We start from the raw sequence: 22,783 nt of genomic DNA, 5'->3' as shown, positions 1-22,783 counted from the left end.
ACTAGCTGTGTCACCCTGGACAAATCACCTAACCCTGTTTGCCTCAGTTTCCTCATCTGTAAAATGAGCTGGAGAAGAAAATGGCAAACCACTCTAGTATCTTTACCAAGAAAAACCCCAAATGGGGTCATGGAAAGTTGGACATGACTGAAAAAATGACTGAACAAGAACAAAAATGCTAAACACTGGGGATAAGAAGAAAGGCAAAAGACAATGCTTGCCCTCAAGGAGCTCACAGTCTTTGGGGGAGACAACATGTACATAGAGAAGTTTATATGAATGAATGAATGAAAAACATTTATTAACACTTACTGTGTGCCAAGTACTGTATATGCAGAATAAGAAAGATAATTAGGGAAGAAAAATATGAACAGGTGGGAGAATCAAGGAAAGCTTTATGTAAGAGGCTGCACTTGGGCTGCGTCTTGAAGAGAAGGATTGGGGCGGCAGGGCGGGCAGCAGCCAGCACAAACCTCAGGGAGTCAGAGAAAGGGGTTTGTCCATGAAACCGTGAATTACTTTCACATGCAGCTTGATTTTTAGAGAATATAGTAAATTTACATATAGTACCAACACTGTCCTGCTATTCTTTGTCCCCTTCTAAATTTTTTTTGCTCATTTCTGTGTATTTTTGAATGTTTCATTGATGCTTTTTTTCTTCATTAATAAATTTATTTATTTTTAGTTTTTAACATTTACTTCCACAAGATTTTGAGTTCCAAATTTTCACCCCATCTCACCCTCCCCCCACCCAAAGATGGCACACCTTCTGAATACTCCTTCCCCTAGTCTGCCTTCCCTTCTATCTCTCCCCCCTTTCTCTTATCCCCTTCCCCTTCTGTTTTCCTGTACAGCAGGATACATTTCTATATCCCATTTCCTGTATTTCTTATTTCCCAGTTGCATGTGAAAACTTTTTTTTTAAACATGTGTTTTTAAAACTTTGGGTTCCAAATTTTCTCCCTTCCTCCCTCCCCGCCCACCCTCATTGAAAAGGCAAGCAACTCAATATAGGTTGTACATGTGCAGTTATGCAAAACACTTGCACAGTAGACATGCTGTGAAAAACTAACTCTATTTCCCTTAATCCTATCCTGCCCCGCCATTTATTCTATTCTTTCTTTTGACCCTGTCCCTCCTCAGAAGTATTTGCTTCTGATTACCCCCGTCCCAATCGGCCCTCCTCTCTATCATCCCCCTACTCTCTTGTCCCCTTCCCCCACTATTTTAGAGTAAGACAGATTTCCATACCCAACTGAGTGTGTATGTTATTCCCTCCTTAAGTCAAATCCTATGAGAATAAGATTCACTCATTCTCTCTCACCTTCCCCCATTTCCCCTCCACCGTAAGAGCCTTTTCTGTTTTTTGTGAGATAATTTACCCCATTCTACCTCTCCTTTTTTCCTTCTCCTAGTATAATCCTCTCTCACCCCTTAATTTTATTCTCCAGATATTACCCCTTCATCTTCAACTCACCCTGTGCCCTCTATCTATCTATCTACCTATCTAAATACATACATACATATAATTTTTTCCCTCCAACTATCCTAATACTGACAAAGGTCTCATGAGTTACAAATATCATCTTTCCATGCAGGAATGTAAACAGTTCAACCTTAGTAAGCCTCTTATGATTTCTCTTTCATGTTTACCTCTTCATGTTCCACTTGAGTCTTGTATTGGAAAGTCAGATTTTCTATTCAGCTCTAGTCTTTTCATCAAGAATACATGAAAGTCCTCTATTTCACTGAATGACCATTTTTTTCCCTGAAGGATTATACTCAGTTTTGCTGGGTAGGTGATTCTTGGTTGTAATCCTATCTCCTTCGCCCTCCGGAATATTATATTCCATGCCCTGCAGTCCCTTAATGTAGAAGCTGCTAAATTTTGTGTTATCCTGATTGTGTTTCCACAATACTTGAATTGTTTCTTTCTGGCTGCTTGTAATATTTTCTCCTTGACCTGGGAACTCTGGAATTTGGCTACAATATTCCTAGGAGTTTTCCTTTGGGGATCTCTTTCAGGACGAGATCAGTGGATTCTTTCCATTTCTATTTTGTCCTCTGGTTCTAAAATATCAGGGCAGGTTTCCTTGATCATTTCTTGAAAGATGGTGTCTAGACTCTTTTTTTTGATCATGGCTTTCAGATAGTCCAATAACTTTTAAATTCTCTCTCCTGAATCTATTTTCCAGGTCAGTTGTTTTTCCAATGAGATATTTCACATTGTTTTCTAATTTTTCATTCTTTTGGATTTGTTTAACAGTGTCTTGATTTCTCATAAAGTCACTAGCTTCCAATTGCTCTATTCTAATTTTTAAGGAAGTATTTTCTTCAGTAATCTTTTGGACTTCCTTTTCCATTTGGCCAATTTTGCTTTTTAGGGCATTCTTCTCCTCATTGGCTTTTTGGACCTCTTTTGCCATTTGGGTTAGGCTATTTTTTAAGGTGTTATTTTCTTCAGTATTTTTTTGGGTCTCCTTTAGCAAGCTGTTGACTTGTTTCTCATGATTTTCTTGCATCACTCTCAGTTTTTCCTCTACTTCTCTTACTTGCTTCTCAAAATCCCTTTTGAGCTCTTCCAAGGCCTGGGACTGATTCATATTTTTCTTAGAGGCTTTGGATTTAGGAGCTTTGGCTTTGTTGTCTTCTTCTGGTTGTATGTTTTGATCTTCTTTGTCACCAAATTAAGATAATATAGTCTGACTCTTTTTGCGCTGCTTACTCATGATCCTGGCCAATTACTTGAGTTTTAAACTCTTTGTTAAGGTAAAAGTCTGCTTCCAATGTGAAGAGTGTACTGTCCCAAGCTTCGGGGGTTTGTACAGCTGTTTTCAGAGGTACTTCTAGGGACCTGTAAATTTTCAGTTTTCCAAGGTGCTATGATAAGGGGCGAGGTGTTTCCTCTCCACCGCCACAACAAGCTCCACCACACCAGCTTTCCTCCTCACCCCAAGACCGCCCCCCAGAACTGTGACCCAGATCCAAGCACAGGCAAAGCAAAGAGATTCCTGCCTCAGCACTGGCAAGGAGATCCCTGCACTCCCCCTCTGATCAGCCACTCGATTCCCCCTCAGTCTGTGGGCCGGAAGCTAAGAAGCCAGCTGCTGCCCCAAAGGCCGCGCTCGGAACTTGCCACTGAGACCTAGCTTCTCTCTCACCACAGTCACAGACTTTTCCCACTGACCTTCTAAGTTGTCTTTGGCGTTCGTGGGTTGAGAAGTCTGGAAACCGCCACAACTGCCCGCGATTCAGTCCTCTGAGGCCTGCTCCAGGGTCGCTGCAGCCTGTGCGCCCACACCAAACTGCGCTCCTCTCCCAGCCCAGTGCGATACACCTTTCCAATCAACCATCCAGGCTGTCTTTGGCTGGAAATTTGTTTCACTCTGTCTTTTTGTGGGTTCTGCTGCTTTAGAATTTGTTTAGAGCCATTTTTTTTACAGGTATTTGGAGGGGTTTGGGGGAGAGCTGAAGCAAGTCACTGCTTTCACTCCACCATCTTGGCTCCACCTCTCGTCTTTTCGATGCTCTTTTTTTTAAAATCACTATCATATGCTTCTTTTACAAGGCTACCCCTTCCCCAAATAAAAACCCTCCCTTTTAACAAATAATAACAGGTTTTGTTTTTCTTGTTTTTTCAATGGGAAGAGGAGGAGGAAGTGGGAGGGAGAGACCTGAAAATACAATAGAATTGAATAATCAAGGAAAACAAATCCATGGATGGGCTATATCTGCAAATGCTATGTCTCCTTCTACACCTCCAGTACATCACCTCTCTGCCTACAGTTGGCAAGTATGATTTATGGTCTGTCTTCTTTAGTCATGATCAGAGTACATCGATCATGTGTATTGATCAGAGTTTTTTCAACATTGTTTTCCTTAGGTGCAGCTAGGTGACACAATGGATAGAGGACTGGCTCTGGAGTCAGGAGGACCTGAGTTCAAATCTGGCCTCAGACCAGACACTTGACACTTACTAGCTGTGTGACCCTGGGCAAGTCACTTAACCCCAATTGCCTCATCGAAAAAAAAACAAACAACAACAACAACAAAAAACCATTGTTTTCCTTAACATTATTATAGTCATTGTATAAGTTGTTCTGGTTCTTCTCACTTCATTCTGCATCAGTTCATATAAGTCTACCTCGCTTTCTCCAAATCCATCCTTTTCATCATTTCTTTTGGTACAATAATATTCCACTACATTCATACACAGAGGCAGCTAGGTGGCTCAGTGGATAAAGTACTAGGCCTGGAGTTAGGAAGACCTGAATTCAAATTCAGCATCAGACACTCACTAGTTGTGTGACCCTAGGCAAGTCATTTTAACTCTGTTTCCCTTAACCCATTGGAGAAGGAAATGGCAAACCACTACAGTTATCTTTGCCAAGATGGGACCCCAAATGGGTTCACTGAACAACAAACATTCAGATACCATAATTTGTTCAGCCATTCCCCAATTAATGAGCATCTCCTTAGTTTCTAGTTCTTTGCCACCACAAAAAAAAAAACTGCTATAAATATTTTTTGTGCACATATGTCCTTTCCCTCTGACTTTAATCTCTTTAGGTCTGTGATTATAGTACTATTACTGGGTCAAAGGCTATGCATAGATTAGTGACTTTGGGGTGGAGCTCCAAGGTATTTTCCTGAATGGGGAAGTAGAGAGGAGGAAAGAGGGTAGGATAGCCTTACAAACTGAATTAACATAGTTTCCCTTCTTGTTTCCCTTGGATTTAGCTACTAAAAAGCAAAGTCGGAGGAAAGAAAGCATAGGGTGATATCTCTTGTATTAGCATTGAACCCTAGTAGTGCTACAATGCAATAAAAAAAAAAATCCACTCCCCCTGGAGTACTTAAGGCAAGCAGCTTGTAAGGACAGTCATAATACCTAGAGGTATAAATAACACGTATGGCCTATTTATTCCCAGAAGTATTGTGTAATAAAATGGAGACTTAGAATCAGGGAGATGTGAGTTCGAATCCTTCATAATCTCAAGTCAATTAAACTCTCTCAGCCTCAGTTTCCTCATCTGTTAAATGGGGAGAATAATAGAAGTTACCTCCCAAGGTTGTTGTGAAGATCACGTGAGTTACTATATATAAAGTTCTTCTCGAACCTCACACTGTATAAATGCTAGCTACAACGCCTCACGTTTCCACAGTGTTTGTCATGAAATGCTTTCCAGACTTCTGACCCTCACAATAATCCTCAGAGGGAGACAAGACAAGCAGTTGTTTGGAGAGATCTTAGGTCTCTTTAGAGATCATCAGTCCATAGAGTCCGACATCCTCATTTTACCAATGAAAAAACTGAGCTGAATGAGATGAAATGACTTCCCAAGGTAAATATGGCAATTGTTGCTCAGTCACATCTGATTCTTTGTGACCCCATTTGGAGGTTCCTTGGCAAAGCTACTGGAGGGATTTGTTATTTCCTTCTCTAGCTCATTTTACAGATGAGGAAACTGAAGCAAACAAAGTTAAATGACTTGCCCAGGGTCACACAGCTAGTGTCTGAGGCTGGATTTGAACCCAGGAAGATGAGTCTTCCTGACTCCAGGACTGGCATTTACCAAATGCTTTACTATCGATTGTCTCATATGCTCTTCAAAATGACCTCTTACAGGGAGATAGCCATTCAGCCTAAATTGATAAGATAGGTTCTGCTGCTGGACTGGAGCAGCTGGACTCTCACTGCTTCACTCTAAAAGGGGTCCTAACTCTGGACCAACATATATGAACCAAGTTCAGTCCCGTGGGAGTTTAGCCTCTAAAGAGATCAGAGTCTTCCTCACACTCAGTGGCTCTCTTTTTAAAATTCAAATTTGTTTTGTTTTCAGGTCTGAATTATCTTCTTCCCATCTGCCCCCATTGAGAAAGTGAGGAAAACAAAACACATGTTACAAATATGCATAGCCAAGCAAAACAAATGCCTGCACTGGCCATGTCTATCTACCTATCTATATATGTGTGTATGTTTGTATGTGTGTCTCAGTTTGCACTCTGAGTTCATCACCTAGGTGGGTAGCATGTTTCATCGTCCACTGGAATTGTGATTGGTCATTGTGTTGATGTGAGTTCCAAAGTCTTTCGAAGTTGTTTGTCTTTGCAATATTGTTGTTATTTTACAAATTGTTCTTCTGATCCTGCTCATTTCACTCTGCATCAGTTTGTACGAGTCTTCCAAGGTTTCTCTGAGACTATCCCCTCCATCATTTCTTACAGCCCAATAGTATTCCTTCACTTTTATATATCATAACTTGTTCTGCCGTTCCCCAAAATGATGGGCACCCTCTCTGTTTCCAAATCTTTGCCAGCATAAAAAGAGCTGTTATAAATATTTGTGTACATATTTTATATATATCCTCCTTCTTTAATCCCTTTGGAGTAGAGACCTAGTAGCAATATCACTGGGTCAAAGGATATATACAGATTCATATCTTTTTGGACATTGTTCCAAATTGCTTTACAGAATAGCTGAACCAGTTCGCAGCTCCACCAACAGTGCATTTATGTACCTATTTTCCCACAACTCTACTGTTTGTCATTTCTCTTTTTGGTCAACTTTGTCAATCTGATGGTAGGTAAGGTAGAACTTCAGAGTTGTTTTATTTTATATTTCTCTAATTATTAGTGATTTGGAGCATTTTTCAAATGGCTATCAATAGCTTCTTCTGAAAACCACCTGTTCATATCCTTTGATCATTTATTAATTGGGGATGGTTCTTATTCTTATTCATTTGGATCAGTTCCCTATACAGCTTAGAAATGAGACTTTATAAAAAAAGAAAAGAAAAGAAAAACTTGCTGTGAAGTTTCCTGTGTTTCTTTTCATTTTAGCTGCACTGATTTAATTTCTGCAAACACTTTGTAATTTTATGTAACCAAAATTGTCCATTTTATCAACTCGTGATCCTTTCTATATCTTGTTTGGTCATAAACTCTTCCCCTATCTGTAGATCTAATATTTTTTCCTGGATCCTCTAATTTGTTTATGATTATCAGCCTTTGTATCTAAATCTCATACCCATTTCAAACTTGTCTTGGTATATGGTGTGAGATGTTGTTCCATACCTAGTTTCTGCTGGACTACTTTCCAGTTTTCCCATCAGTTTTTGTTAAATAGTGAGTTCTTGCATCAATTGCTCCAATCTTTGGGTTTATGAAACACTAGACTACTGTAATCCTTTGCTTCTGTATTGTGTACTTAATCTGTTCATTGATCATTATCTCTATTTCCTACTCAGTCCCAAATTGTTTTGATAATTACTGCTTTGTAGTATAGTTTGAGATCTGGGGCTGCTAGGTCCTTTTCCTTCCCACTTTTCTTTCTTTTTTTTAATTCCATTAATAATTTTTGACCTTTTGTCAAATAAATTTTGTTATTAATTTTTTTTAGTTCTATAAAGTAATCTTTTGGTAGTTTCATTGGTATGGTGCTGAATAAGTTAGTCTAGGTAGTATTGTCATTTTTACTATATTGGCTTAGCCTATGCTCACTGGCTCTTTATATCCTACCCTGGGACTCCAAGGAAAAATCACATAAAGCTTAGGTTTGGGTTATATGTGAGATCTCACCAAAAGAGGGTAAGAAGATACTCAATGTACTATGTTAATTAGGTGTAGAGTTATTTACTTCCTTTACACAAAAGATATACTAAAAACACAAAAGATCCACAAGTGCACACTGACAAAGACATAAAATGGAGCAATAACTTATAACCACTATCATACACTCCCAGGAATTTGAGGCTTAATACATCAAAATAGGTACCAGTGACTTTGACTTTGATTCCTAAGAGGCCTAAAGACATGACAGAGAAGACACAGGTGTTTTGGTGTCCCATTTATCAGCCCTCTTAAGCATTCCAAAGCACATATTTTCACAGAATCCCCATTTGAACGAAACCCCCAATTGCCAGTGGTCAATTACTTGAGCCAACTTGAATATCCACCCAGCAATCTGCACTTCAGCTAAAAGGGCAGTTATTCATGTTTCTGGGAATTCATTCTTGACATGCTTCAGCGTCTCATGGAGAATGAGATAGATATTAGAGAGAAGGTCAGATTCAAATTCATGGTACCAGCATCTGCCAGCAGCCTCCCTTAGCCTAACAGCACAGAAGGAAAGAATGACCAAGCAGTCCCTAAAGGACAGGAGTTATTTGTTTGCCAACAAAGAACTAAAGGACCCTTTATGAAGTGTTTCCTTGGTGGGCCAGACTATCTCTACTTGATTGGTTTCAGTTCAATTTGACTCTTTATGGCCCCATCTGGGATTTTCTTTGCCAAGACACTGGAGTGGTTTGCCATTTCCTTCTCCGGCTCATTTTACTGATGAGGAAACTGAGGCAAACATTTTACAGATGAGGAAACAAGTTAAGTGACTTGCCCAGGGTCACATAGCAACTAAGGCCAGATTTGAACTAAGGAAGATTAGTCTTCCTGACTCAAGACCCAGTGCACTATCCATTGCACCACCTAGCTGCCCTTGACAGATTTAGGACTATCCTTAAGAAAATCAGCCTTCAGTTCTTAGTTCTGTCCTAGAAGCTTGGTGCCCTCACTAAAATTGTGGGTGTCAACAGATTTCAAATAATGATACCATTGAATGTTATAGCCAAGAAATCATAGTCACCAGACATCTTCTCCCTCTACCTCTCTCTAGTATCTAGGAACTGAGCCATGTGTGAGATGGGAGTCAGGAGACCAGGGCTTCTGGTTTCCCAATCAGATTTGGGAATAACTCACTTTTGCATTCAGTACCTAGTTATTGAGTTCCAGCTCTGTGCACAGGTTAGCTGATTTGCATAGATGAGAAGGAAGCTTCTAGACTACAGATTCAAACCTGTGGGAGATGTTTTCTCCAACATAGCATGATAGGATGTAGACAGATGAGAAGACAATGGAGCAGGGCAGAGAGTCACTCTTGGTCAATATCTTGAACTAAGGTTAAGGAGATAGGGTTTGGCCAGGTTTTAGAGGGCTTAGAATGTCAGACCTTGTGGTATGAACTTAATGTTATAGGATAAGATGTTACCTTTAAAAATACAAAATTGCAGAATCTTAGAGTAGAATCTCTGGTCCCCACCCCTCTCATTTGACAGAGGAAGAAACTGAGGCTCAAAAAGTGAAAATGACTTGCCCATGGCCATATAGCTAGTTACTAGCTGAGCAGAGACTAGAACCAGGGTCTACCTGACTCTTAGGGCCAGGCACTCAAACCCAAGTCCAGGATTCTTATTACACCATATGTTGTTGGTGGAGGTATTCTTAATACTCATGCAGACCACAACCCTCTCCAAGTTAGTAGATGGTCTGCCAGAGTTTCTGTGGTCTCAAATTAGACCATACTGTGGTACACCTGGTGACAGGGCTCTCTATTTAGCTAGGTTGAATCCTAAACATATATCTGTCTCTCAACAGACATATAGTCTGTTACTACCCATACTCGATGCCTCCACAGCTGGGCAGGACCTCCCAGAATTCATGATCCATGGATATCATTTTCAAGAACCCAATATCATCTCTGTGACAATGATGGGGCTTTAGAGGAGTACTCAAGTGAAAGAAAGTCACGTTCTTTTCTAAACAGATTCCTTTGGGGCTGTAGACTCCTGGGACTTAGCACATCAAGGGACCTTAGATATCATCTAGTACAACCCCTTCATTTTACAGATGAGGAAAATGAGGCCTGAGAAGGTTAAGTTACAGAGCTGAAGTGGGACTCAAACCCAAGCTTCCTAACTATAATCAGTATATATATATATACATATATGTATATGTGTGTATGTATATATATGGAGGGAGGGAGGGAGAGAGAGAGGGGAGGAGAGAGGGAGGGAGAAAGGGAGAAAAAGAGAGAAATGGAGAGGGGGGAATAAGGGAGGGAGAAAGAGGAAGGGAGAGACAGAGAAGAGTAGAGGGAGGGAGGGAATCAGGGAGAGAAAGAGACACAGAGAGAGAGGAGGGAAAGAAGTGAGGGAGAAAGAGGAGAAAAGAGAGATGGAGGGGGGAAAGGGAGGAAGAAAGGGAGGGAGAGATAGAGACAGAGAAGAGAAGAGGAGAAAAGAGAAGGGAAGGGAAGGGAAGAAGGGAAGGGAAGGGGAGAAATGGGGAGAGTAGGGGAGGGGAGGGGAGGGGAGAGGAGGGAAGAAGGGAAGGGGAGGGAAGAAGGGAAGGGAAGAAGGGGAGGGAAGGGGAGGGGAGGGGAAGGGAGGGAAGAAGGGAAGGGAAGAAGGGAAGGGAAGGGGAGGGGAGGGAAGAAGGGAAGGGAAGGGAGGAAGGGAAGGGAAGAAGGGAAGGGAAGGGGAGAGAAGGGGAGGGAAGGGGAGGGGAGGGGAGAGGAAAGACAGAAAGACAGAGAGAGAGAGACAAAGACAGAGAGACAGAGACAGACAGAGACAGAAAGACAGACAGAGAGGATTGAGTCTCCCTAATGTCTTGCCCAGGCTAAACACGTAGGAGCCTTTCATGGGCTTGATTCCAAAACTGCTCAGTTTTGCCTGCTGTTTTCCTGGCCTAGTGACCTGCCTTAGGAAACCTGACAACCTTGTACTCTCAGTGACAGATCCCATTTGCCCAGCTTTAGCCCTGCTGCATCCCAGAACTCCCGAACTCCAGCAATCCACCAACCTCAGACTTCCCTGGTAGCCAGGGTTACAGATGTGTGTAATTCCAACATGTATGGCTCCTCCAACCCTAAGCCCAGGGCTCTCTCTACTGTAACTATACCTTTCACAAACAGCCTCCGCCAGCTCCTTCTCTACAACTGTATGAGTTTAGGAATCTGAGAGCTCAGCTTGGAGCAGGTGGACTTGGAGGGCAGGCTGGAAGAGACTAGGAATCTTCCTCTAACCTGACAGTGGACCAGGGAGATCCCTGAATGTAACTGGCCTAGCCCTGACCTGCAAAAACCTATTCTTTTTTCTCCCTGGACCTAGTGCTTCCCTCATATACTTGTTTTCTTTTGTTGTTGGGTTTGGGGGAGGCAATGAGGTTAAATGACTTGCTCAGGGTCACGCAGCTAGGAAGTGGCTGAGATCAGATTTGAATTCAGGTCCTCCTGACCTGGGGCCAGTGCTCTATCCACTGTGTCACCTACCTGCACCTACCTACCTGTTTGTTTTTTTATATTTAAATGTTTCCCTTGGTTTCTATTTTTAGCCCAGCTTAGCCCCGGCCTGGTTGATTGGCCTGGACACTAGAAGGCACGCTTTTAGAAGGTCCTTAGTCCTTTCAATTTCGGCTGGTCCTGGTCCTGATAATGAGGCTTTTGGATTTAACAGAGACCATGATGCCCATTTGTGTAAAAGACCCGGAGATGTATCTCACCAAAAGCAAGCAGAGAAGGAAAGAGACGTCATGAGGAAAACAAGTTTAAAGAGCCTAGATGGCCTTGCAAGGTCTCTTCCAGCCTCAAGAATCTGGTTGGAGGCAACATAGTGAAAGAGAAAAACAAGCAAATCTAGAGTCCAGAGAAACCTAGGTTCAAATCCCTCCTCTGACATTGGTGGTGTGACCATGGACAGATCACTTGAGCTGTCTGAGTCTCAATTTCCTAGTCTGTTAAGTAGGTAGAATAAGGCCCTTGGTAACCATTCCACAGAGTTTCTGTGAGGATCAAGTGAAATAATGTATGTAAAAGCCCTTTGTAGACCTTCAAGCCCCATCTTATCTCAATTGTTATTATCGGAATCTGTGGGGAATGGAACAAGGAGAGAAGACTATCAAACAAAAAAAAAATTACTCCATTAAGCGGGGTTTTCTCAGTTACGATAAAGGGACTTTTCGGCTTCTTCTGTGACCTCTTTTCAAAGCTCTATGGTTATCACATCTCTGTGTTGACATCTTCCCATCACCACAGGAGGAGGAGATGCAAATTCTTGTAGGTGGAGTTTTCCAGTTTACCCAGAAGTTCTTCCCAGCTCTAGTAATAATAGAAGGCAGATAAAAGCCGGCTCCTAGCCAGAGTTCACCTGGACCGACTCTATCATCCCCTTCACTGGTGTTCTACCAACATCACCTGGAAACTCTTGGTCAAATCCTGTTTCAACCACTAGGAGAATGTTGCTGTTGGTGTGGATAAGCCTGGCCATCTGCTTCCCAGTTTTGGGTAAGATTCCTCCATACCTCCCTCAATCAGCTAGGGGAGAGGACAAAACCAAGAAAAGAGAATGAAATCTATAAAATATGAATCATAGATTACAGGACTGAGGTGTCAAACACATAGCCCATGGACCTCACGAGGCCCGGGACACTCCCAAGTGCAGGCCCAACCAGGTTAAAATATAATTGAAAATTAAATTTAATTAATTAATTAAATTTAAATAAATTAATAACATCAGATTTTATAACTAAATCAATTAAATTAAAATTAGTTAAAAACAATTAAATTAATTAAAATAAATTAAAAACAATAAAACATAGATAACATTAGATTTTATAACTAAATCAATGTGCAGCCCACAAGGATCCTTACGTACAATTTCGTGGCCTCTGTTTCTATTGGAGTTTGACACTTGACACTGCTGTAAAACACAGAATGTTTTGAATTGTTTAGCTAGAAGGGGAATTTACATATAGAAGCATAGCTTGTCTTGGCTTCCAGTAGGGGAACGTGCTCCTAATGATAGCTCCCAGCCCTGGAGTTTGGGCCATTCTCTCTACTTCCTAAAAGTTCTCCCATTTCTATAATGCTTTCAATTTAAAATTAAATTAAAATTAAATCTAAAAGTTTAAGATTTCTAAATCATTTTCCTTATGACAACCCTATGATCTAGGTAGTATAAACATAATTATTGCCATATTACAAATGAAAACTGAGACTGAGAGGTGGAATTACTTACTCAGGGTCACATAGCCAATAGAGAGCCAGGATTTGAACACAGATCATAGAATCATAAGATTTTAGAGTTTGGAATCATCTAATCTAACCTCTTCATTTTATAGATAAAGAAACTGAGGCAGAGAGGGAGACGCTGACTTACCTGAAGTCATGCTTTGCTAGTAAGTGGTAGAGCAGAAATTAGAACTCATATGTACATATCTAAGTCCAGAACTTTCCTCTTCATCGTGGGGATGTGGTCCCCCCAACCCATGTAAAATCAGGTGAAAATGAACTCCAAGAGAAGTTTGGAAAACCAATCATCACATCAACTAAGGCAGCACCTGTGTGAATAGAGAAGAAGGGGTCAGTTGTGAGAGACATTGTAGTAGTAGAACCAGCAAGATTTGACAACTGATTAAATATGTGGGATGGGGAAGAGTCAATAGTCAAGGACTCCATCCAGGCTATGAGCCTGGGAACTCAGAAGAATGGGAAATTGGGAATTTGGGGGGAGGGAAATTGCATGGGAGTGGGGATGGACAGGAAAAAAAATGAGCTCTGTTTGGGACATGTTGCATCTGAGTTGTTACCAGAACATTTAATTTGAAATGAGCAATTTGTCGTTCGTGATTCAGGACTGAAGCTCAGGGACAGACTGGTGCTGGGCTATACAGATCTGTGAGTCATCTGCTTAGAGATGATAATTATACCCATGGGAGCAGATGAGGTCATCAAGACAGAGTATACAGAGTTGTCAGATTCTCAGACCCCTGGGGTGTGTGGCCAGCAAGACTTCAGAGTATCAAAAATGATTAAGATGGGATTTGGGAAGTGTTAAACAAAAGAAATAAAAATACATTACAACATAGATAATATTCATCTGTGGTTTTCTATGTCCTGACACAAGGATCAGTTTCTACTTGAGTTTGATTCCACTGTAGATAAAAGAGTCCAGGGGGCCTAGGACAGAACTTTGAGAACCCTCACAGTTAGGAGGTATGATATGGATGACAAGCCAAGAATGGTCAGACAAGTAAGAAAAGAGCCAGGAGAGTAATGTAATAATAGTGCTTGAAGGTTTGCAGAGTGCTTTACAAATACTGCTTAATTTTTATCATCACAACAGCCTTGGGAGGCAAATGTGATTATTATTCTCATTCTACAGATCAGGAAACTGAGGCTGAGAAAGGTTCAATGACTTGCCCAGGGTCACATAGCTAGTAAGCGTCTAAGGCCAGATTTGAACTCAGGTCTCCCTGTTTCCAAGTTCAGCTCTCTATCTACTAGACCAGTGAGTAGTTTCATAAAAACACAGAAAAGAGAAAACATTCAGAAGGAGAGGCATGGTCAACAGTGTCAGATGCAGCAAAGAGATCAAGAAGGATGAAAACTGAAACAACAAAGTACATTAAACTTGATTGAGATTATTGATAACTTGGGAGGGGGCAATGTCAATTGAGTGATGAGGTTGGAAGCCAGGCTGCAAAGGGTTAAGGAGTTGGTTGAAAGGAAAGGAAGTGGATGTAATAAGTTAGACATCTTTTTTTTAAGTCTCACTGAGAAAGGGAAGGGAGATAGGGGATGGAGGGGATGGTCAGATTCAGTGAAGGTTTTTTTTAAGGATGGGGGAGATGAGTATATCTGAAGGCAGTAGGGAAGGAACCATTAATAGAGACTGAAGCCTGGGAAAAATGATTGAGGGGGTGGAGAGAAGGTGGAAGGGGATGGGATCAAGGTCACACATAGAAGATATGGACTTAGCAAGCAAAAGGGAGGAGGTATATGAGAGCTGGTTGTTAAATGTTCAGTGTTGAGCACCTAATACCTCAGAAACTGGTAAATGCTGAAAATCGGGGCTTGAATTATTCTTTTGTTGATTGTCTAGACTTAAGAAAGAGATAGATAGAGGCAACTAGGTGGCGCAGTGGATAAAGCTCTGGCCTTGGAGTCAGGAGGACCTGAGTTCAAATATGACCTCAGACACTTGACACTTACTAGCTGTGTGACTTTGGGCAAGTTACTTAGCCCCCATTGCCTCACCAAAAAAAAAAAAAAAAAGAGATGGATAAAATGTTAAGAAGGCAGATGAAACTTAACAGTGTGCTGTGGGTGCATCTTCCTCCCTAGAGCTAGCCGTTAAACATTTACTGGCACATCCCTGGAGAATGGCCAGCTCTTTGTCAAAGACTGAAGGAAAGGAGACAGTAGAGGATGATGTCAGGGAATTTGAGAGGAAGAAAAAGAAGAGGGAATGGTCTTCATTTTTCTGCAAAGGAAGAGACAAAGTCCTCAGTGGAGAGGGTAGAAGATGTGTGAGAGGCCTGAAGTTTGGAACAGCTTCTGTGGGCAGTGCGATAGGGAATCAATTGTGGAGGAGTGAGAGAATTGCCTTGCTGCAGAAAGCACCCTGTTGAAATCAGATCACAGAAATCGGCAGTGTAGCCCGTCAGCTCACTTGTGTGGCTTCCTCCCACTCCATCAGCAGCATGTGCATAGGAGAAGAGGAGGCAGATGGTGGCAGGGAGGTCGCTCCATAACAAGGAAGAGTCTGGAAGCCGAAATAGAGAGCAAGGAGTATTCTGATTTCCCCCGCCCCTGAGCTAGTGTGAAGGGGCAGAGGAGAGGGGCACCATGAAAGGGTGGATAGCCAGTGCCACAGACGATGGCCATGGGTAGAGAGAGTCATCTAGGGAAAGCCAGGTCTCTGTGAGTGCACCTAGATGGAAGGATGATGGGAAGAAGGGGTCTATCATGAAGGGAAGTATTTTCATCTTAGAAGAGGAATTACAGAGGGTCCACTAGAAGGGGCAGGCAGAGTCATGGGAGATGGAGGTCTAAAGAGGATGGGGGCTGAGGGTTCACTCCCAGGCAGCCAGCAATGAAGTAACTCCAGGAGAGGGAGAGTAACAGATGGTGAGAGTTCGGAAGCCATTCGAAGGCCAGTGGGCGGCAGAGGGATCAGAACACTCACAGCCGCCATTGCTCCAGCCACTGGGCGGGGCAGTGGTATTGCAGAGAAGCCTGGGGGTGGTGGGGTGCCAGGTTGGGGAGTATTGGTGCTTGCTCTTCCTCTCTGATCATGACTCCTTTGAAAAATGGGGATAATAATGCCTTTGTTCTCACTTTCTACACTGGGTTGTCATAGGAGATAATGTGAAGTCCTTGGCAGACTTTAAAACACCCACATATGTGTTAATTATTTTTAAGCCACTGACCAAAGTGAACTCGTAGGAGTTTGAACTGGAAGGCATTGTGGTACAGTGGAAGGGGTGCTGTCCATGGAGTCAGAGGACCTGGGCTCAGATCCCACCTCTGTTGTTTATTACTCCCTATGTGACATTGGGGAAGATGTTGCATAGCTTCCCTGGGTCTCAGTTTCCACATCTGCAAAATGTGTCTAGGAATTGCCCCATACTGTGATCACTCAGGAAATGTTTGTTGTTATTTCAAGTGGGGAAATAACCCATTAGGACCCACAACACCTGAGCAGGGCTTAGCTGATCTAACCAGCTCTCTGAGGCCTAGCAATGCACAAAGCACAGGCAAATTCTCATCCAAAAGGGAGCTGCCCTCAACTGCCCTAAAAGTAAACCTGGAGATCATCTAATTCAATTCCTCGTTTTATCTTACATAGGAGATAACTGAGACCCAGAGGGTAAGGGCAAATGACTTGCCCAAAATTACAAAGGTAATGATAATTCAGTTTTCTAGAGCACTTTAAGATGTCCAAAATGTTTTAGAAACCTGTGAGGTCGTACTATTGTTCCCACTTTACAGCTGGGGAAACCAAAGCTCAGAGAGAGAAACTTGCCAATCACCCAATAGGTAGTGGCTGTCTGAGGCAGGATTTGAACCCAAATCTCCCAACTCCAAGTGCAGTGATCCATTCACTATAGTGCACTACCTCTCCCTCTAAGCTCCTCTCCTTTCCTCCCTAGGTAACTCGGGCCGACCTGTGGCAGTCACAAAGTACGGCGTCCTCCGTGGAACGCAGACCCGTGTGGGGGGGACAATTGTCAATATTTACCTGGGGGTCCCTTTCGCTAAGCCCCCCGTGGGCAACCTGAGATTTGCTCCCCCAGAGCCTCCTGAGCCTTGGGACGACCTAAGAGATGCAGCCACCTACCCTCCTGCGTGAGATTCTCACCTTTAGCTTTTGGGGGTATTGGGGAGTGAGAAGAAACTAGGGGAGGTCACCTGACCCCATTCCCCACCTCCAGGCATAGTTGCTGCTGATCCATTAGGGAAGCTTGACATCAGCTAATAAATGAATCATCTATATCGCTTCTGGATTGGCTCTATGCAGGGCAGAGAAATAATACTGGATGCTGGGGTGATCAGAGAAGGTTTCACTGGAGGAGCTGAGCCTTGAGAATAGGTTGAATTTGAGGGGGATGGGGTGGGGGTGGGGTATCAAATTTTGCTTTACATGGGACTTTTCCAGAGCGGTGTGCTGTGTAGACACAGGGATTTTTTGGCCAGCAAATACTCGAGTTCACTACTATTTTTCTACTATTCAGGTGCCTTCAACAGTCCTGGGGCCAAATCACAAACCTGTACTTCACAAACCAAAAACACTCTCCATGGCTGCAATTCCAGGAGGATTGCCTGTACCTGAACATATACACACCAGCCCTTGCCCAGAGGGGAGGCCGGCTGCCGGTGAGTCGCTGTTCACCCCTTCCCAACCTTTTCCAGCTATCTCAGCTCAGGCATCGCCTTCGAGGCAGACAGTAGCTCGATGTCCCAGAAAGTATCCTAGACTTGGAGTCAGGAAGACCTGAATTCAAGTCCTATCTCAGACACTTCTTAGCTGTGTGACCCTGGACAAGTCACTTAACAACCCTTTGAGGTAGGTGCTATTTTTATCCTGATTTTACAGAGGGGGAAACAGATGCAAAGGTTAAGTGACTTGCCCAGGGTCAGACAGCTAGGAAGTAGTCAGGTCTTCCTGATTCCACATCCCATATTCTATCCATTGCACCGCCTACCTGCCTAGCTAGCTTTTCTCTCAAGAAAGGGGTGCTGGGAGAAAATAAGATGGCCTTCCCATAAGATTTTAGCTGCCATTCATCAATCAGATCATAGAATGTTTCAGCTGCAGGGGATGTAGAACATGGCATTTTAAAGCAGGAAGGAGCCTTAGTACACAGAATTTCAGACCTCTAAAGAGACTTTGGAACATAAAATGTTGGAAACTTTACTCCAATCTAGAGAGAAAATGACCTTGGGTAACAAGTCACTTAGCCTTCCTAAGCCTCAGCTTTCTCATCTGTAAGATATGCTCAGTACGTTGCCCAGTGCATGAGTCATTCAGAAAATATCTGTTGTTGTTATTAGAAATGAGGGAGTAGGGGCAGCTAGGTGGCGCAGTGGATAGAGCACCAGCCCTGAAGTCAGGAAGACCTGAGTTCAAATCTGCCTCAGACCAAACACTTGACACTTACTAGCTGTGTGACCCTGGGCAAGTCACTTAACTCAAATTGCCTTAAAAAAAAAAAAAAAGAAAGAAAGAAAAAAAGAAAGAAATGAGGAAGTAACCCAGTAGGTGGCAAAGCTAACAGCTCTTTGTTCAAAAGTGACAGACAAAAGTGAGCTTTCCCCCAGCTAGCCCCTATTCTGCTGGCTTGAGATTTATTTCTAGGAGTGTCTAAATCCTGAATTCACGTGCCAGCCTTGTACAGGCTAATACCATTCTCCTATTTTGTCCTAACAACTCCATGTCTCCAGATCATCTCCTGCTGGCCAAATCTTTCATCTCCCTAGAAGAAGGAACGTTCTTTCCCTTTTCCTCTCCCCGTTTGTAAGCTTTAAATAAAATACACACAGCTTAGCATTTCTGCAGGTCAATAGAATTGTATAGCAGGTTCATACAATCTAAATGAAAGACAACAGTTAAAAAAGCAGAGAAGCTACCACCACCAGCTAACGGGAAGAGGGAAATGCAGTTGTGTTAAGCAATAGAAGAGGTCCCCAGGTCAGTCCCATCCCTCCACCGGGCTCTCACTGCCCCGGAGCCACACATCCCTCTAGCTCTCTCTGGATCTCAGCACCAGATCGTTCCAGATCTTCTTAGAGCTCTCTCCTAGTTTCTCCCTAAGATGTGGCTCACTTCTATCTCTGCTTTCAAGACTCTTCTTTGTTTTTGCTTAACCGACTCTCCAGTCCCAACTTCCTGCTTGGGAATCAAGGTCAGGCACTCTCCCCAAGTCTTAAAATAAATACTATTTGAGTTGAACTGAATGCACTCACTTTGGCTAAGGGTTGAATGATGCCTTTATCAGATGCAATACATCCCACTACAGGTTGTGAAGTCCAAAAGCCACATTGCCTGCATTCTATAACAGGACATAACTGGCAGGGTAACCCACTGAGTCAGTCCATCAGTGCATACACTCATTTCATTCAACCAACCCTTAATAAGAACCTGCTATGAAGACATTGTGCTAAAAGGTAGAGATAGAAAGAAAAATGAACAAACTCTGTCCTTAAGGAGTTTACTGTCAACTAAATAGGTACTATAGATAGGCAATGATCTGGGACCCAACTTTTAAATGCCAATACTCCCCAGGAATGTTATAGCTTCCAATCATAGAATACCACCATCTCCAAAGAATCAAAGCTGATTGCAAGTGATCCCAAAAAAGTAATGGAAAGATGCCCAGTAGGTATAAGGAGACTACAGCCAATTACATATGGTGGTGTAGGCATGAGAAGTGATAGAAAAGATATTTTCAAGAGCATTTATGAAAAGTACATGGACCAGTCACATAGCAAAAGCAAGGGATGGTACTTTGTACCAAAGATAAAAAGAACCTAAGGAAAGCCTCCAGCTGATTGGCTATATACTCAATGATGGATTTGTGGATTTGTAAACAAGAATCCCATAGAGTGGAAGGGCATGGGTGGATTATGATCTAAATCAGCGACAGTGTGAGCTTCTCTGATTATGGCTCCATTAGTGTATTGTAATAATAATGATAATAATAGCAATAATAGCTTGCAATTATATACAAAATAATAAAAGTTATATACAATATAACACTTTGTGGTTTGCAAAGCTCTTTACAAATATCTTACCTTATCCTCACAACAACCATGGGAGGTAAATACTATCTCCATTTTATGGATGAGGAAATGGACAAATGGAAGTTAGATGACTTGTTTAGAATCATATAACTACTAAGGGTATGAAGCTGGATTTGAACTCAGGTCTTCTTGACTCGAGCTCCAGTGCTCTATCTACTGTGTCACCTAACTGGCTATATGGTATTGCTTTGATACTTCAATGGAGCTCATAGATGTAGATACTCCCTCCAGCAGTGCAGATTGAAACCCAGTCATGTCTTCTCATCCAGTTCCACTTTTATCTATGTCTTCCTGTAAACCCTCCACAGAGGGGGTCTGTGTAACAAGATGGGGAGCACTTCCTCTCAGTCTCTTGACATTACGTGAATGCCAATGGAACACACAACCTCTTCATTTTTTGTCCCTTATGCTTGATTAGCCCTCCTTCTTTTTACTGCATTATTCTTCTCTGATATCTTTTGTACAACTTCTTCTGTGCAATTCTTGAGATACCATTTGGATGATGAGGTACTGTAGAGATGTCTGTAGATGGTATTTTGCTGGTTGCCTCAAGCCCTGGAACATTACAAAACCTCCTAAATGAGTTCTATATTTATTCAAAAGAATTCAGTTTGGCAATCCACAGAAGAAAAACCAAGTGGATGACAACGCCAATTGAATGAATTACAAAATGCAATTGGATAAAAAGTTCATAGAGCTGGTTACTCTGTACATATATCCTGTAGAGCCACTACAGATGGACAATGAACTGTCTCTCTTCTAGTTCTAAATCTATGGCCCTATGACTCTTGATTGTACATAGGAAAAATACAGTGGATAGTGAACTTGTCCATTGGACTTGGAGTCAGAAAGACTTGAGTTCGAATCATCCCTCAGAAACAGCTTAGCTGTGTGACCTTGGGAAAATCACTTAACCTTCACCTGCCTCAATTTTCTCATCTGTAAAATAGGAATAATAATAGTACAACAACCCAGAGTTGTGAGGATTAAAAGAGGTAATAATTTGCAAACCTTAAAAAGATATAGGAATGCTAGCTATGATGATGATGAAGTGACTTTTATGTGTCAAATACTGTACTAGATGCTATGGATACAAGTACAAAAAATGAAACAATCCCTATTCACAATAAGGTTATGTTCAAAGCATTTATTAAGTACTCATTGTGTGTCAGCCATTGTGTTATACCTTTCTATAGCATGAAGATTAGAATGTAATTTGAAGGCAAAGGAAATGGACAAGTACTCATAAAGAATATAAGCAAGAGGGGCAGCTAGGTGGTGCAGTGGATAGAGCACAGCCCTGGAGTCAGGAGGATGTGAGTTCAAATCCAGCCTCAGACCCATAATACTTCCTAGTTGTGTGACTCTGGGCAAGTCACTTAATCCCAATTACCTCACCAAAAAATAAAAAAATATATTTTAAAAGAAGAATATGAGTTCCCTGAGGACAGTCTATTTTCTATACAGTGATTTGCACATGGTAGGCATTTGATAGGTGATTTTGAATTAAATTGGCATAGTTAGTCTATAACCCAAAAGTCTCTTGACTTTTGGACCAGTATGCTTTCCACAGCTTAAAATTCGATTCAATTCAATAAATATTTATTAAGTGCCTACTATGTTCTAAGCACTGTGCTAAACATTGGAGATATAAATAAGGACAGTCCTTGCCCTCAAGAAACTTACAATCAAATAGGGGGAAACAATACACAAAAGAAAGCTTGAAAGTCACTTTTAAAAAAATCCTTCATTTTAGCCTATGATGGGCAGCCAGAAAGGTCATATGGTGGCAGATGAGGCAATCCAGATGGTCAGTATGGCACAGCAGCTGTGTAGGTAGGGGCAACTGCCTGCTTGGCTCTCTGTAGGTGATGGTCTGGTTTCCTGGTGGTGCCTTTGTGGTGGGATCAGCCTCTACCTATGATGGCTCCATGCTATCTGCCCATGAGGACGTGGTGGTAGTTACCATCCAGAATCGACTTGGCATCCTGGGCTTCCTCAGGTAAGAGTTGGGAGGAATCCTGGGGGGGGGGGGGGGGGCTGGAAAAGGGATAGGTTAGGATAGAGTCCAACAGAGATGGGCAGCCTGGGACTAAGGGTGGGGCCATGTGGTACCTGGTCATGTGAGGATGGGATCAAGTAGGGTTGGGGCCATGGGGGCCAATAGAGCTGGAGGATAGTGGTAAAGTTGTACTAGAAGCAGAAGCTGGTCTCCAGACTCTGAGTGGATTTTGACTCTCAGCACTGGAGATACCCATGCCCGAGGGAACTGGGCACTGCTGGACCAGTTAGCAGCTCTGCATTGGGTGCAAGAGAATATCGCAGTTTTTGGCGGGGACCCCGGCTCTGTGACCCTGTTTGGCCAGTCCTCAGGAGCCATATGTATTTCAGGGCTGGTGAGTGGGGTAATGGGAAATGGGTTGCAAAAGGGGGATAATGAAGTTAACTCATTACTTCCAGCTCCTGGGCCCAAAGTGAAATAGTGGAAAGTGGTTCATGAGTTAGAGGACCCAACTTCAAATCAACTCTGATGCCTACTCTCCGTGTGACTCTGGGCAAGTCACATCAACTCCTTGGGTTTCATTTTCCTGAATCTATAAAATGAGATAGTTGGACTAGAATTCTGTGGTCCCTTTAAAAGTAAATTTATGATCTATAATAGGGGCAAGTTGGTCAGGACACGCCACATCCCCTGGTCAAGTGATTTCCCTCTAGCCTAGTTGATGAAATTATAGAAGGCAAAGGGAAGGTAACAGAGACAACAAAGTCTTCAGCAAAGCACAAAGATGGATCTGCACTCTTTTAGCCCTTTTTTAAGTTGTAAAGTTCTTCAGCCAAGTTCAAAGGAATTAGTGTGGATAG

General features: G+C 42.4%; 1 protein-coding gene across 2 annotated transcripts in view; it reads left to right on the top strand.

Moving 5' to 3' along the window:
- The first annotated feature begins 12,008 nt into the window (after nucleotides 1-12,008).
- The window catches only part of CES4A (carboxylesterase 4A), a 33,287-nt gene continuing 22,512 nt past the window's right edge, over nucleotides 12,009-22,783 (top strand). For both annotated transcript variants that reach the window (XM_027847604.1, XM_027847602.1), the window contains exons 1-5: nucleotides 12,009-12,118; nucleotides 16,771-16,966; nucleotides 17,353-17,494; nucleotides 21,790-21,923; nucleotides 22,164-22,317. In XM_027847604.1, the coding sequence (XP_027703405.1) occupies nucleotides 12,070-12,118; nucleotides 16,771-16,966; nucleotides 17,353-17,494; nucleotides 21,790-21,923; nucleotides 22,164-22,317 (675 nt within the window). In that variant the 5' untranslated portion in view covers nucleotides 12,009-12,069. The remainder of the gene's footprint in view (nucleotides 12,119-16,770; nucleotides 16,967-17,352; nucleotides 17,495-21,789; nucleotides 21,924-22,163; nucleotides 22,318-22,783) is intronic.

The sequence above is a fragment of the Vombatus ursinus genome, unplaced genomic scaffold (genome assembly GCF_900497805.2).
Source record: "Vombatus ursinus unplaced genomic scaffold, bare-nosed wombat genome assembly UNPS02005286.1, whole genome shotgun sequence".
NCBI lineage: Eukaryota > Metazoa > Chordata > Mammalia > Diprotodontia > Vombatidae > Vombatus > Vombatus ursinus.
Note: the sequence above shows the minus strand (reverse complement) of the source record. Positions and strands in the feature narration are given on the sequence as shown.